We start from the raw sequence: 15484 nt of genomic DNA on the forward strand, positions 1-15484 counted from the left end.
TACAAGGAATTAAATGAATAAAACTGTGAGATTTTACTGGTATGTATCATATGTATGAGTCTTGATGAAAAGTTAAAAACGAGTATTTATACAGATACATGTTACTTTTCCTTCCACGTTTAACTCATACACTGTTTTTGGAATTCTGGTTCACATGATCTGCATTTCTGCACCATGATTTTGAAGGCAAAAACCCGAATGCTGAGCCAGTGGTCAATTCTGAGGGGCCCAGCATGTTCAGGAGGCAGCGTCGGGGAGCCTGTCCCTTACCTGGAGGGGTGTAGGCGTCCATGGAGGTCTGCACGACCAGGAACCTGCGTTTGGAAGGCATAGGCACCGCCATCTTCCACTCTTTGTGTTTGGCCAGAGCTGCCTGGACAGCTTCCGTGTGGATGTGTGAAACAGAGAGAGCTCTGTCACTCAGTGCTCAGCTGAGGTCCCAGAGGCCAAGCTGTACCCTTCTCTCTGTCCCCGCAGCACGGTTCATCCACCTTCTCAAACTCACCAACAGATGGGTAGGTGAGGAAAGAAAATCAGTGTTTACAATTCCAGTAAAGACATTAAAATTTATTCACAGACTTTTAATTATTCATTTTATTACTGCAGAATCCATATCCACAAGCAAACACTGACTGTAAACTGCGCTGAGATTTTTCTTTTTAGGGTGACTAGACCTTGATCTTTGGAGATTCTTTGTAGGTCACACTTTTTTTTTTTTTTTTTTTTTTTGAGACGGAGTTTTGCTCTGTCGCCCAGGCTGGAGTGCAGTGGCCGGATCTCAGCTCACTGCAAGCTCCGTCTCCCGGGTTTTCGCCATTCTCCTGCCTCAGCCTCCCGAGTAGCTGGGACTACAGGCGCCTGCCACCTCACCTGGCTAGTTTTTTATATTTTTAGTAGAGACGGGGTTTCACCGTGTTAGCTAGGATGGTCTCGATCTCCTGTGTAGGTCACACGTTTGAGCCTCCAAATCCTTTCGCTGTACCACTGAGAGGCGTGCACACACCTTGCACCCCAACTCACACAGCCACGATCGCAGCTCAGCTCCACACCAGCCATGGGCCAGGACTGTGTTGGCTATGGATAAGGTTTGGCTGTGTCCCCACCCAAATATCAACTTGAATTTTACGTCCCAGAATTCCCATGTGTTGTGGGAGGGACCTAGGGAGAGGTAATTGAATCACTGGGGCCCATCTTTCCTGTGCTATTCTTGTGATAGTGAATAAGTCTCATGAGATCTCATGGTTTATCAGGGGTTTCCGCTTTTGCTTCTACCTCATTTTCTCTTGCTGCTGACATGTAAGAAGTGCCTTTCACTTCTCACCATGATTCTGAGGCCTCCCCAGCCATGTGGAACTGCAAGGCCAACTAAATCTTTTTCTTCTCAGTCTCGGGTATGTCTTTATCAGCAGCGTGAAAAGGGACTAAAACAACCATTAACACATTTTGTGGCTATTAACCCATTACATTAATTCCACACATTCACTGAATGCCTTCTCTGTAAGTCTTTGCAGGCTGGGGTCGCAGTGGTGATAAGGCAGACAGTCTCATGGCATCTCACGCAGGCCACTTCTTAAGGGATGAGACAAGTGATAGATGGGCTAGAGAATTAAAGCAGAGACAGATGCTGCGGCAACTCCAAACTGTGAAGCCAGGGAAGAACCTTCTTAACACAAAATCAGAACAACAGGAATGAACCATACTGGCTGTCAAGAAGAGAATCTTTGAGACACAGGGGAAAACCCGTTCAAAGTCCCTAAACTGTGAGTGAGAACGGTGTTAGCAGAATAAAACCACCACCACCACCAAAAATGGCCAGCGTGAGAAAAGGCGGGTTGGGGCAGTTTTCTCTGAAGCTGCGAGAATAATCCCACTGAAAGGGAATCGGACGTGGCTTTCTGGCTTAAACCCCCCACACGCTGCCACCTGAGGCAGGACCCAGACCCTCAGCATCACACCCACAAGCAGCTCATCACACTGCTTGGTCTTGGTCAGCCTTTGTGCACACTTCTCTCCCTAACAACATAAAGACCCTGGTCATCTGGCCACTATTTCTAATTCCCAGGTCATAAGCCACTATGTGACTGACCTGGCTCATGGCCAAAAACTGAAGGGATCAATGAGGTGACAGTCCACTCACTTCCACAAATCGCTTTTTGTTTTGCATATTCTCCGTTTTAAACTTTTTGGATGTAATTTCAAATACACAGAAAATCTGCAAGACCAGCGTAGCGAATTCCCACATAACTTACCAGGCTCAACTTAGGCCCAACTTCTCCTACCTTACATCACTACTTTTCCCCCTCCCCCATGAATTTTCTAAATCAAATGAAAATAAATTTCAGATACTATGTCCCTCCATACCTAAATGTTTCAATGTATTTCCTAAACACAAGGATATGCTCTCACATTCATTTTCCTCAAGATCGGGAAATTTAACTGTCATATACAAAGTTCACTTTCAAATGGTGTCAAATGTCTCCATAATTTTCTTACTTTGTCTTCCTCTTTTACGATCCAATCTAGGATCATGAATTGATTTGTCATGTGATTTTTACCCATCCAGAATCCAAGTTTCTCAGCTTTTGTGTTTCTTGAAATTGGAAATGTTAAAGAATATAGGTCAGTTATTTTACAGCTTGTCCTTGATTTTGGTATCTTCCGGACTAGACTCAAGAGTATGCATTTTAGCAGGGACACCGCAGAAGTCTGTCCTGTGTGACAATGTTAACATCGGCAACTCAGTGAAGGTGGTGCTTACGTGCCTCCAAAGCAAAGATGCTACTTCTCGCGTTGAAATTAAGATTTGGGAGGAGACACCCTGACACTATGTGCATATTCTGTTTTCCATCAATTCTTCACTACCAGTTTTAGCATCCACTGATTTCCTGTCATTCCTTCTAAATCATTAGATCTTCCATATTCTCTGAAAAATAATTATTCTATCTTTCAGCGTTCATTTACCTATGTCCATATGTACTCATGGAGTCTGGCTTGGTGGGTTATGATTCATAGTTACAATGGTTTGTTCTGTTGCTCAACTGGTCCCAGATTTGACACCGGATTCCCCAGCCCTTAGACCAGGGCTCCTTCCAGTGAAGAACCGTGTTTGGAAGCTAAGAGTGGGCACTGGGTGCTGCTGGGCATTGCCGGCAAGTAGAACACACAACACGCATGTACATGCATATGCACCCACACCCATCCACAGGCACTTCTATCCCTGTCTACCTCTGTCGGGAGCCACCAGCTTATACTGGTACCTCCTGCTGCAACCGAATCCCACGTGATCCATTCCAGGCTTTGGCCTTTTCTTATTTCTACCTCTCTTACCAAGAAAGAAACCTGGCTCCTGTAACACTCAATATATTCACTAATTTATTAAGCTTATTTGCTTAAGTCTGGAGATACAGAAATGCTTTCAGAATTGCTATCTAATACCACTGTGAAAAATCTATTGAGTTCAGTGCTCATTTGTAATTATTTTTTCATTGTTTTTTTTGGAAGGGAGAGAGTACAAAGTATACACAGTGAAATGTTCAGATCTTGAGTACACTTGGCACATTTCGATAAATGGAAATTTATTACCCTAATCAAATCTTTTGCCTCAAAGTTCCCACAAGTTCCCTCCCAGTCAATCCCAGCCCTCAAGGGACAGCCACTGTTCATTCTCGAGGAGTGTTCTTGGTGCTCTTCTGTCACCCGAGACTCGCATAGATTCTCCATCATCACATGGACTCTACGGCATGGTGTTCATTCTCTGCTCAATTCAAGGCTCCTGGAACTCATCCCCGTTGTCTGTTTTGGTTTCAGTATTTTGTACGTTTTTCCTGATGGGAACTAGGACATTGTATGAATATATCAGAATTTGCTCATGTTTCTCCAGATGAGAGAGATTTATGTTGTTTCCAGTTCTTGGCTATGACAATTTACTCTGGAGATAATGTGCATTATTTTACAAGGACACACATTTTCAGCTCTCCTTGGTGAACGTCTACAGCATACCTGCTGGGCCATATGGTAAGTATACACATTTTAAAGAAACTGCCACAGTTTGCTGAAGTGGCTGTGCCATTTTAAGTCTCCATCAGTCTGAGATCCAGTCTGTCATATCTTCACCAGCACCTGCTACTGTCCTCCCTTCTCCAGTCTTGTGAAGGGGAACCTTGTGGGTTTAAGTTGTACTTACCCAATGACTCCCTGGTGAGCACCTTTCACCGGCCACTGGGCATCTGTATACATCTGTTGCGAAGTGTCCATCTTGCATGCTTGCAAAATTCACACCATTTCTGGTTGTTTGTACATTTCCTAAAATGTTCTAAATAAGGCCCTGTGTCTTCTGTACATCAAGCATCTCCCTGCTTCCAAGTCTTTATGCCTTTTAGTTCTCCTGACTCACTTCACGGACGAGGGCCCCAGTGCGCACCATGCGAACCTGAACCACGGAGAATGGCCATGCTCCCGACACCTCTGACTGTGGGCAGAGCTCCCCGGCTGCCACCACCGAGGAGGGGGGTCAGCTCTTGTTTTTCAGGAGTGGCCTTTATCAAATGGAGAAAGTTCCCTTCTGTTCCTGATGTGGTAGGAAATTCTCATAAGGACTATTAAATTTCAACAGATGTTTTTCAGTGTCTACCGAGAGGATAAAATGGGTTTTCTGCTTTATTTTTTGTTAATGTGGTGAATTACATTGATTTTTGAATGATGAGCCAAATGTGCAATGCAAAACTACAGATCATGAGAACAAACTCTAAGTGTTCGTGGTATTCTTATCCCTTTTACATATTTCTGGGTTTGATTTAGTAAGAATTTGTTCAAAGCTTTGGCATCTGTATGTCAACAAGAGTGAAAGGCGTGAGATTTTGCCTCGCATGCAAACTAACAAAGGGAAACAGCACCAGCCCAATGCACTGACGGAGCCGGGACATTTCCGGGCCAGAAACAAAGGGCTTGTCACACACAGTGGGGCAGCAGGACCCACTCACCCCTGTCGATATTCAGGATCACACAGTGGGGCAGCGGCACCCACTCGCCCCCGTCAATACTCAGCAACGTCCTGTATCCCTGTACAAAGACAAGATGTTATTTAGGCAAAACAAAACTAACGATCATGTAAAGAACCGCTTACATTTTTCTCTTCTGAGAAAATTTGTTTTTAGCAACCATGGCTCTCAAGGCACTCACTTGCACATTATACATAATACTGCTTGTGGCCAAAGTCATGGTACCTTCCTATTCTTAAATAATTTACCAAGAGTTCTGAAAGGCGAGTATTTTAAAGAGAAAAGTGGTATGTGGGTTACCCAGGCTAAGGAGTGAGTTAGCCGGACAATTCTTGTGAAATATGTGCTTTTTCTAATTAGAAAATCTGAGAACAAGGTATCAGTGTGAGTCTGTTATCTCCAGGAAGGAGTGAAATGGGTGCTGGGAAATTGAAGGAGCTTCAGAACGGGAATCTCACAACCTCAAATGGGGAGACCGGCAATAGGGAAAGCAGTCGCTCTGATTCATGGAGTTTTCGGAGATTCACGTCCGCTCCGTGCTGCGTTTGAGCGACTTTTCTTCTTGTGATGTGGACCTGACAGGAGAGAGGTCCCACGTAGACATTCGGCATTTGTGAGGGTCTGGCACCATGACTCACTTCCATAGATTTAACATGTTTATCTATAAATTACAGTGGCTCAACTGTATAAAAACTGATAGCAGTTATGGATCAATTCCCTCATTTCTCACTTGGGCCACACTTCCTGTTTCTGCAAGAACATATCGCTTGGTTAGAAGACAAGATGTTGACATTGAAAGGAAAAAGGACCTTGTATAAAAATGATGCAGAGAATTCTTCTCAAAGGTCACTGGGACACACATTTTGTTGGTGACCAGCTGTCTACCGGCATGGCAGCGAGACAGACAGAGCTCCACGCGTGAGAAGTCACAGCTCCCGTGACCCACACCAAGACCCCCAGGGTGACGACAGCCCACCAGCAGCCTTGGAAGGTACACTTCCTTCCCGAAATAGCTTCCCGAGAGACAACAAACAGTGATAATTGCAGGCATTTCTATGACTGGGAAGCAAGAAACCCTCCCAGTCCTGTTCCTTCTACACCACATCCAGAACAGGCGTACACCCGGTGTAGAAAGCTCCTAAGGCCTGAACAGATCATTTGAATCTACTTCAGACTGACCTAATCTCTGCAGTGCAGTCCTACAAACAGACTTTCAAAAAGTTACCAAACCACTACCTCAAACCTCATGCTTTCTCTTCTTCGAAAGAGGACATGCTGCTCGGTTTATACAGCCACCAGAACACACACAGGGTACTATCTTATTGCCCTTCAGTGCCAAGAAGAATCCTGTGGTCTCTCACGGTAAAAACAAAACCACAGCCACCACGACCCAGCTTTTCAAGTTACAGGGAGTTTTACAGCCTCTTTCTATGTCGTCTTCCTTTTTGCCCCAAACTGGATATTCTTTTTACTTTCTCCTTATTTCCTGAATATAATTTGATCAATATAATCAAAGTGCTTGTGTTAGAAGCAACTTTACTTAAAAAGAATTGAAAGAACTACATCAAAATATTAAGAGTAGCCATTTCAGGATGACAAGAGAACAATATATTGTTTTTGTTCATTCTTTTCAACATTTGCAAAGTTTTTTGCCTTGAGTGTAGTCACTTTTACAAGCAGAGGTTACAGCGCTTGATGGAATGAGGCCATGAAGCACACACACCACCGAGTTTCTAACACAGAGCAATCTATGAGGAAGGATGGAGACACAGGAAAGGCTCATCTTAAAGCAATGCAGGTGTTTTTTTCATAAAGGCAAAAGACATTTTTTAAAGTGTTTGCATCACACACAAGTCTGCTAAATTTGGTCAAAAAACAGAAAACAGTAACAGAAGAACACTTTAGCCCACAAGGAGACCAGCACACCCAGCTCGAGGCCACTCCAGATGAGGAGTGGAGAGTGGTTTCCTCACAGCTGACCCACAGGACCGGGTAACACAAGCAGAAGGGAAACATGGGGACCACAGAGACGTCAGACTGTGGACTTCATAGCAAGAGACAGCAACACAAACTAGCGGATCGTAAAAAGAGGTCCACATTCTATTTTAACCTGAAATCAGTGGCACGGGGACCACCACACCACCCTGCAGTTGCCTCCTCCCTCCCCCACACACAACAGCCTCCTGGGACAATATCCTACTTCCAACTTGCAGTTGCCTCCCGTCCCACCACCCCCCACCCCACAGTGGGCCCCTACAACATCATCCTACTTTCACCCTGCAGCTGCCTCCCATCCCCAACACACAGCAGCCTCCTGGGACAACCTCCTACTTGCCGGCCACAGCCTGGAGCCCCCAAAGCATGGAGGGGCTTAGCGAGCCACACAGCATTCCCCCTTCACACCTGGGAAGTCAGCCCCTCACTGAAGTGGGTCCTGTGCCCACCAGCTGTGCACGAACAGAGGTGTGAGGTTATGGACCTGGTCACCAACTGTGCAGAGAGGCATGAGGTCATGGACCTAGTCACCCGTTGTGCACGATCAGAGGTGTGCAAGGTTCCAGACCTGGTCACCCACTATGCACAATCAGAGGTCTGAGGTGATGGACCCGGTCACCCGCTGTGTATGAATAGAGGTGTGGGTGGTTAGTGACCTGGTCACCAGCCCTGCATAATCAGAGCCATGCGAAGTTACAGACCTGGTCACCAGCTGCACCCAATCAGAAGCTTTTCAGATTAGGGACCTGGTCACCTGCTGTGCACAGAAGTGTGAGGTTATGGACCTCGTCACCCCCTGTGCATGATCAGAGGTGGGCCAGGTTAGGGACCATGTGCGTGGTGATGGACCTGATCAGCAGCCAAGACACCTGACGTTTCCAGTGTCATCCCGGCTTCTTTCAAAACTGGAAAAGTCTTCAGATATTTCCCAAAAGCTCGTCCATCTTTGAAAACGATATGCGTGTGCACAGGTGATACCGATGACTGAAGATTGAAGGTTAGAGCATTCCAGCCCCATGCCCATGTCCCATCCCATCTGCGAAAACTTGAGCACAAACATCTCCCTCTCTGAAGCTCCCTGAACCCTGTGGCAGGCCTGAGACTCAGGTCCAGTGTCCTGTCAGTTACACTGAACAAAATGTAATTCAACACTGGCCATGGGCCCTGTGCTTTAAAAACCACATATAAATCTCCCAAAGAACTACAATCTATGAAAGCTTTCATGGCTAGTATTTTAGGAAGACTGATCAGTCTTGACCTAAATCAGAACCAACACTGCCCAAATTCACTCTGACCCCAGCTTCGTGCACAGGCAGCCATCGCCTGGCCGTCAGGGTGACCAGCAGTCTGGGCACAGACAGGACCAGCGCTGGTCCCTCCCTGCACCTTAAGGGGGCTTCTGAGCTGCTGTCCAAGATCAGTGATGGTGACGCCCAGAGCAGCTTTCTGGGAAAGCAGTAAACCTTTCAGGTCCTCACCTCACGAGGATGGCCATGTATAAATCAACCGCCTTTGTTACTGCCCTGCCATTCTCAAAGAGGGGATTGGTTAAACTTCTTTATCCACATGCCCAACACAAGGCACACCTGCCCCAGCACCAGGCTCATCTACTTAATCCCGGGAAACTCACATAACCCACAATCAGAGGCCGCACACAGAGGCCACGCACAATCCGAGACTGAGCACAATCAGAGACCACACACAATCAGAGGCCACACACAGAGACCCACACAATCAGAGGCCACAAAGAGGCCAGAGGCCACAATCAGAGACTATACACAATCACAGGATGTGCACAATCAGAGGCCATGCACAATCTCTGCAACCTCATCAGAAACTGTTTCTGACCATTCACCTGAGGCCACCAAGTTTAAGTGAGAGGCCCAGGTTTTAAAAGACAGCAGGAGTTCTCTGAGGGCAGACTCCGTGCATTCCACCATCAGCACCATTTGTGCCTGTCACGGTCAGGAAGAACCACAACCACGTCTCGGTGCCCTTGCAGTGCAGGGCGCTGCGTTTCTCCCCCTTTCCAAACCCGCGGCGGCTCCTGGCGACCCAGCGCCTCTGCTCAGCCACACGCCCCCAAGGCCTTCCTCCCTCACCCCGCAGGGGAGCTCCCACAGCCGAGCTATCTGGCTCATCACTCGGATTCAGTCACTTACACCCTCATTCCAGGCTGAAAATCTCTTCTGAAAATATCCAAATCTTACCCACGTCAGGCTCCATCTTTTCCCCAGAGCTCCTCATCCCCTCCAGAGCAGGATCTCTGGTGCCCGTGCAGCCGGGGCCTGTGGGCAGATCCGTGGGCTCAGAGAGCCCAGCCCCTCAGCCCCTCTGTGTGTCCCCTTAACTCCCTGCTCCCTGGCGTTAATGCCCTCCGTCTTCGATTTCCTGATAGGCAAAAGGGGGTTAATTCTAAGAGTGCTAACCGAACTGGATCACTTAACACCATGTCGGGCCCAGAATACCACTTGATCAATGACAGGTATTGCTGCTCTGTTACCATTGCGCTGGGTCCAGGTTTCCTGTGAGCCCTTTAGGCTCTTTGCTGTAAAGGCCACTCAATGGTCCTGTCCAAGCCTGTCTGTGGCAGATGGACAGGTGAGTGGCCGATGCACACGTGTGATGCTGAATGGGATCGTGCAAAGCTGGCCCTGCGTATTTTGGTCAACGTAAGAAAAAAGTCGCCCATACTTGCTTGCTGCCGTCCTGCGGTGTCCAGAAGGAGCCGCTTAAAGGCAACTGCACCGCACCTACATTCTTGGAAGGAGACGGCAAGACCAGATTGGCTGGAGCTGGGAAGTTGTGCGCTACAGATCAGGGCTGCGTAACCCAGGGAAGGCATCACTCGAAACACATGCTGGAGGGCGGCCAATCCGACCCGACCGTCCACCTCCAGGGTCAACCATGGGACTCCACTTGATGTGTCATCCTGATCACTCCTCACAGAGCAAATGAGCCTTTGACTTCAGCCTGTCCTAGGTACAACACCGACTCCCACCTCCCACGTCCTGAACCAGCCTGTTCCGGGGATTGCTATGGAGGTAGAGGAGCAGGCCCAAGACATCCAGTGGCATTTCCTGGCAAGGACACTCACCATGCTCGACCATAAAACTCAGGTCAACTGGTTTTTCGGAGGGACTGTAATTTACTTGTGGCACGCATGGATACTGATTGACCCAGGGAGGGGCACGGAGGAGGCTGAAGGAAAACCCATGGTGACTGCGCCAGGCATTCCCGCACACACCGACATCTTCAGACTGGGGCAGCGTCCTAGTCTTACAATCAAACCGAAAGCCCAGAGAAACTAGGGACCTTGTCCAAGACCAGCAACAGGTATGTGGGCAGCTGGGATTCAACTAAGTCCTTTCCTGGATCCATCCGCGCTGCTCTCTGCCCCCACTCCCACCACCCCGCCATGGCCCCCGATAGACACAGCAGGTCTGAACATCAGGCACCCCGCACGCAGAGTACGGAGCAGAGCTGGCTTCCGCAGTGGGAACTCACACACATCCCATTCCCCTTCTTGCCGAATGCCTCGGGACTCTGTGCGGTAAAGTCTGCAGATGTGGCCTCACTCTGCGCTAGGAGATCTGGGTGGCTGGCAGCGTTTTGCAGAGTGCTCCTCCAGACAGGGCTCGTCGGCTGATCCATGAGACACAGGACACCTGAGAGAAGGGCCGACAAACCCCACAAAGTCGCTCCCAACATGGAGAGGACAGGACCACAGCGGGGCTCTCGCAGTCCACGCTTTGGACAGGTCTTGCTGCAAGCTGTGCTCGTCAGGCCCGAGGAAGTTTCCCAGGGCAGGAGCTCTAAGTTACACAGCAAAAGTGACACAGGCGATGCAGCAGGATGTACTTCAGCTCAGGGCTCAGGAACCACGGGGTGCAGCGTGGCCTGCAGCGAACCAGACACATCAGAAGCCAATGTCCCACCTTTTACATTCAGTGACATTGAACGGAGGGAGTTATCTGTAGCAATCATCTTCCTGGGGGACCCGTACAGCACGCATGACCACCGACACTGACCACGAGTCCTTCCTAGGTCCTGAGGGCTACCCCACTTTACACGCACGGTTTCACGCACAAATCTACACGTGGCAGTTGTTAGCCCCAGCTTAGAGATGAGGAAAACGCTGCTGGAAAAGCTAAGTGAGAAAATCAAACTTCAGCACACCTGTCATCTCCAAGACCACTACTACTCTATGTGCTAGGGTCTCAAGGGTTGGGTGTGTGGCATTTTAAGTGACTAATCATAGGTGGTTTTCTTCTCTCCTACACCTGTTTAGCCTGAACGTGCACGTACCTGCTCTGCTCGGGTTCTCATTACTGCCTTCCGGAAAATCTCACCTGCTTTACAGCCAAGCCAGGTAGGCCTGGTGAGCCGCACAGTGAAACTCCTGCAGTGTCAGAGCTAAGTGCTGGCTGAGACTTTAACAGCGAAGACAGCGGAGTAATGGGGATAAACTGAACACAACTGTATTGTAACGCAGATGAACGTCTAGAAGCAAAAGAAGCTGACACCCCTAAGAGAGCAGGCGACTGTCTCTCACTATGATGTTAATAGCAGCTTGCTGTTTCCAGTGCCTCCGTGTGCCAGGGTTTCCAGTCAGCGTTTGTGTTTAACTGCTCTTGGGATACCTGATCAAACCTCTGCAGAGATCAGGGATATCTAAATTGACCCAGTATCTGCAGGCTGGCTGCTCAGAGGCCGTGGTGTGGAACGGCCAGGATATCGCTTAGTCATACGGGGCACAAGCACGTCACTTGCCACTCCTGTCTTTCTATTTCATCAAACGCTCTTTTCTCCTGAATATTGACGATAGCAAAGTCATTAGCCTTTGAGATGAATTTGAAACATCAACTTGCTTTGTTCAAGTGGTTAAAGACACACGTAAGTCTTTCTTGCCATGCTCAGCACACGCAGCCGGCCGTTTCTGAAGTCAGTGTTTCTGGAACAAAAGCCTTGGCCTGCCCCAGTGAACATTCACACTGAGCACACTGTCGCAAGGCTGCTTCGCCAACCAGCAGAGGGCAGGAGAGAGCTGCAGGGGCCACGTGTGGTTCCTGCAAAAGCGCCTCACTCCCTCAATCAAGAGGGAGCCTCCTGCCAGTCCAGCGGCTTCCTCCAAGGGGAAGAGGCCTCTTCAGCTGCTACTGCACTGATTTCAGAGGGCTCAGCCAATGGGGCAACAGATTCAACAGAGTTCTATGTTGTTTAAGGAAAACTTCTGTTACCAGGCAACCTTAGTACCATATTCAACCCAAAACAACCAACAACATTGTTTCCAAAACAACATGCTACTAGTGCCTTATCCTTCAATGCTGCTTAAACACGAAAAAGTATGAGGAAAAAAGAGCATGGCACTTACTTCTTAAAAAATAACACCTCTTCCAGGTTCATTTTACCCCTATCATAAAGACTTAGAACTGTGGATTCCCTACAGGAACGTGGAGTGGGGGTGGATCCCCACGCTGACCCAGCCTCACCCCAGGTCACTCATCCCCCCACCACGGGGTTCACACCTCTCCAGGCCCTGTCACCTCATCAAGGAAAGGTGGCATCTCTGAGCTCTCTTCGCAGGAAGCACCCGAACCGGAGCTAGAGACACAGACACACCCACAACTACTTTGAAATCCTAAACATTTGTAAGGACTTCATTATTAGTTTTTTAAAACTGTAAGAACAAAGTGACCCTGGTTTTAACCTCTCTGCCACAATAACACCGTGTACATCCGTCTTTTGCTATTTGTTCCTTCTCCAGCAGCTGCTGCCTGGCTGGCCGACTGCAGAAGAACAGCCTCTGGTACTCCCGGGAAGCCCTCGGTAAAAGCGTGAACACCACGATCACGTCTCAGGACCCCGCACATGTTAGGGTCGCCCACAGACCGCCATTCCCAGTGCCTAAAAGGCACTGAACGGGCGTCCTGCTCTTTGTAAATGTCAACTTTCCTAAGCTAAGTTGTGTTGAAAATTTTTAACTGCAGTCCACACGTACTTCTTTGTGTCTTGTTTTTATCCTAGAGGAATATTTTTATGGAAAATTAAGCTTGCAAGGTTGAAGGATTTTCTGAAAGTTGACTCCTAATCCTGGAAGAAAAAAAAAAAAATGGGCGAAATGTGGTGCTCACGCCTGTAATCCCAGCAGTTTCGGAGGTTGAGGCCAGGAGATTGCTTGAGCCCAGGAGCTCGAGACCAGCCTGGAAAATATGGCAAAACCCTGTCTCTACTAAAAATACCAATAATAATAATAATAATAATAATAAAGCTGGGCATGGTGACGTGTGTCTAGTCACAGCTACTCAGGAAGCTGAGGTGGGAGGATCACCTGAGCCCAAGAGGTGAAGGCTGCAGTCAGCCAAGATTTGCATCACTGCACTCCAGCTTGGGCGACAGAGTGAGACACCGTCTCAAAAAAACAAAAAGCAAAAACAACTGTATAAATCATTATAGAAGGGAGCTGGCCAGGCACAGTGGCTCACGCCTGTAATCCCAGCAATTTGGGAGGTCGAGGTGGGCAGATCACCTGAGGTCAGGAGTTTGAGACCAGCCTGGACACTATGGCAAAACCCCATCTCTAATAAAAATACAAAAATTAGCGGGGCATGGTGGTGGGTGCCTGTAATCCCAACTACTGGGGAGGCTGAGGCAGGAGAATCACTTCAACCCCGGAGGCGGAAGTCGCAGTGGGCCGAGATTGCGTCACTGCACTCCAGCCTGGGCAACAAGAGCGAGAGTCCACTTCAAAAAATAAAATAAAAATGAAGGGAGCTAATGTTTTTCATTTAAGGGAAGGGAGAAGAACATTCAGTATTTATACCTCTCAAGCACACATCTCCAGTGGTGTCCTAAAGTATTCAAGATACACATTCCTACAAATATAACTCAAAACTACTCACCAAGTTACATGCTAAAAGCACATGCATTGTAAGAATGCTACATTATATTTTTTGAGCATCTGTATCCAATATTTTAGCATACTGGCAGTTTTCCCTTCAGGTGCTGTATGCCTAAATTATTACATGTTTAGTCATTCATTTTAGAATTTATGACTTGCTTTAGGCAATAAACATGAGCTACTAAATTAATGACTTAGGGGAAAAGTTACTAAGTTAACTTGGAAGTTAAACTTTGCAATCTGAATTTGTTGGACCTCATTCAAGCTAGATGATCAGTTTTTAAAATTGTTTCTTGTGTGTTTCCCTCGAGGATGGAAATAGCTTCACTCTCATCCACTGTGCACACTGCAGCCCGCACCTCTCGTCCACCGCGCCACACTGTAGCCTGCAATTCACCCTGTACCAGGCTTTCCACACCTTACCTGAAAGTCACTAAGTATAACCAAGAAGGAAATGAAAAGCAGATAAATGACCTCCACCCCCACATCCAGCATGCAAATGTTAAACATTCATCAAAGTAAAACCAAAAACCCATGTTAGCTCACGATTGTAACTGGTAGAGTTATGTGCATGGCAATTTGAAAAGTCTAGTTAAGTAAAAACCTAATTGAGACTCTCAAGAAAGACATCTGCAAAGATTGACAGTGAGGAGAGGACTTCACTCTGCATCCAGCCTGTCCTGGAAGCCACGGCCAAATGCCAGGTTGTATGGATCCGAAAAGCAGGATAAAACAAGTGTTGAAAGGTGTACAGTCTCAGCAATGTACAAATTCGATGTAGGATGCTCAGAAACCTTGAATTTCCAATCAGAAAACAGCAACGTGAGCAAGTTTCCCAGCAGTGCCCAGTTTCTACCTACAGCACGTGTAACAGTTACGCTGGCCACCTCCGGGGGGACAGAGGCTTCCTGGTCACATTTGCTCTGGCAGCCGCACAGCTGGCCCCGCCACAAACACCTGTCTAATACTGAGGAACCACTCTCTCCCTGGGCTTTGCTCACTCTAGCCAGGAGAGCGTATTTACAGAGTACTTTACTGACTGAGTCCTCGTTCAATGCGTCAAACTTGTTGAAGGCAGGGCAACCCCATTCCTGGCCCAATTAAGTGAACTGAGCAGAGCAAATGCCTCCAGTTGGACGGCACTCAGTCACGACAGCAGTGGCCGCTGTTCACAGGATGCTGACTTCATGCAGAGAACAGTTACAAGTGTCTTCTCTCTGTCCGAGGAATGTGCACTGCAACCCTGTGGGGCCGTTTGCAACGTCCACCAGAGTTCTGAGGCAGCCAACTCCAGGCTGTCCGTGGGCCTCGCCATGTGGCCGTCCACGTCCCCTGCAGATCAGACCTCACTGCAGGGACCGCGGGTTCCAGGGCTGCCTTGAGGCACATGCTCCCTTCACCACCTCCCTCCTGGCCCCTGACATCAACCCTCACCACTGCTGCCAACACTTGATTTTCTCATGGCTCCTGAGGGGCCTGTTCTGCCCTTCCCTGCTGCCTGCGTCTGGCTTGGAAGGTGCCCACATCAATGCCAACGCTCACGTAACCACCAACCCTTCCACGGGGCTTGATGCCTAGAAGTCTCGATATC

At 48.1% G+C, this 15484-nt stretch overlaps 1 protein-coding gene across 3 annotated transcripts in view; it reads right to left on the bottom strand.

Annotated features, from left to right (window-relative positions):
* LOC140711985 (disco-interacting protein 2 homolog C-like) overlaps nucleotides 1-13976 on the bottom strand; it is a 44542-nt gene extending 30566 nt beyond the window's left edge. For all 3 annotated transcript variants that reach the window (XR_012093334.1, XR_012093333.1, XM_073017317.1), the window contains exon 1: nucleotides 271-13976. Coding sequence is in view for 1 of the 3 variants with exons in the window: in XM_073017317.1 (XP_072873418.1) it covers nucleotides 271-343 (73 nt within the window). In the remaining 2 variants the exon portion in view is untranslated. The remainder of the gene's footprint in view (nucleotides 1-270) is intronic.
* Nucleotides 13977-15484: the final 1508 nt, after the last annotated feature.

Source organism: Chlorocebus sabaeus, chromosome 7, assembly GCF_047675955.1.
Source record: "Chlorocebus sabaeus isolate Y175 chromosome 7, mChlSab1.0.hap1, whole genome shotgun sequence".
NCBI lineage: Eukaryota > Metazoa > Chordata > Mammalia > Primates > Cercopithecidae > Chlorocebus > Chlorocebus sabaeus.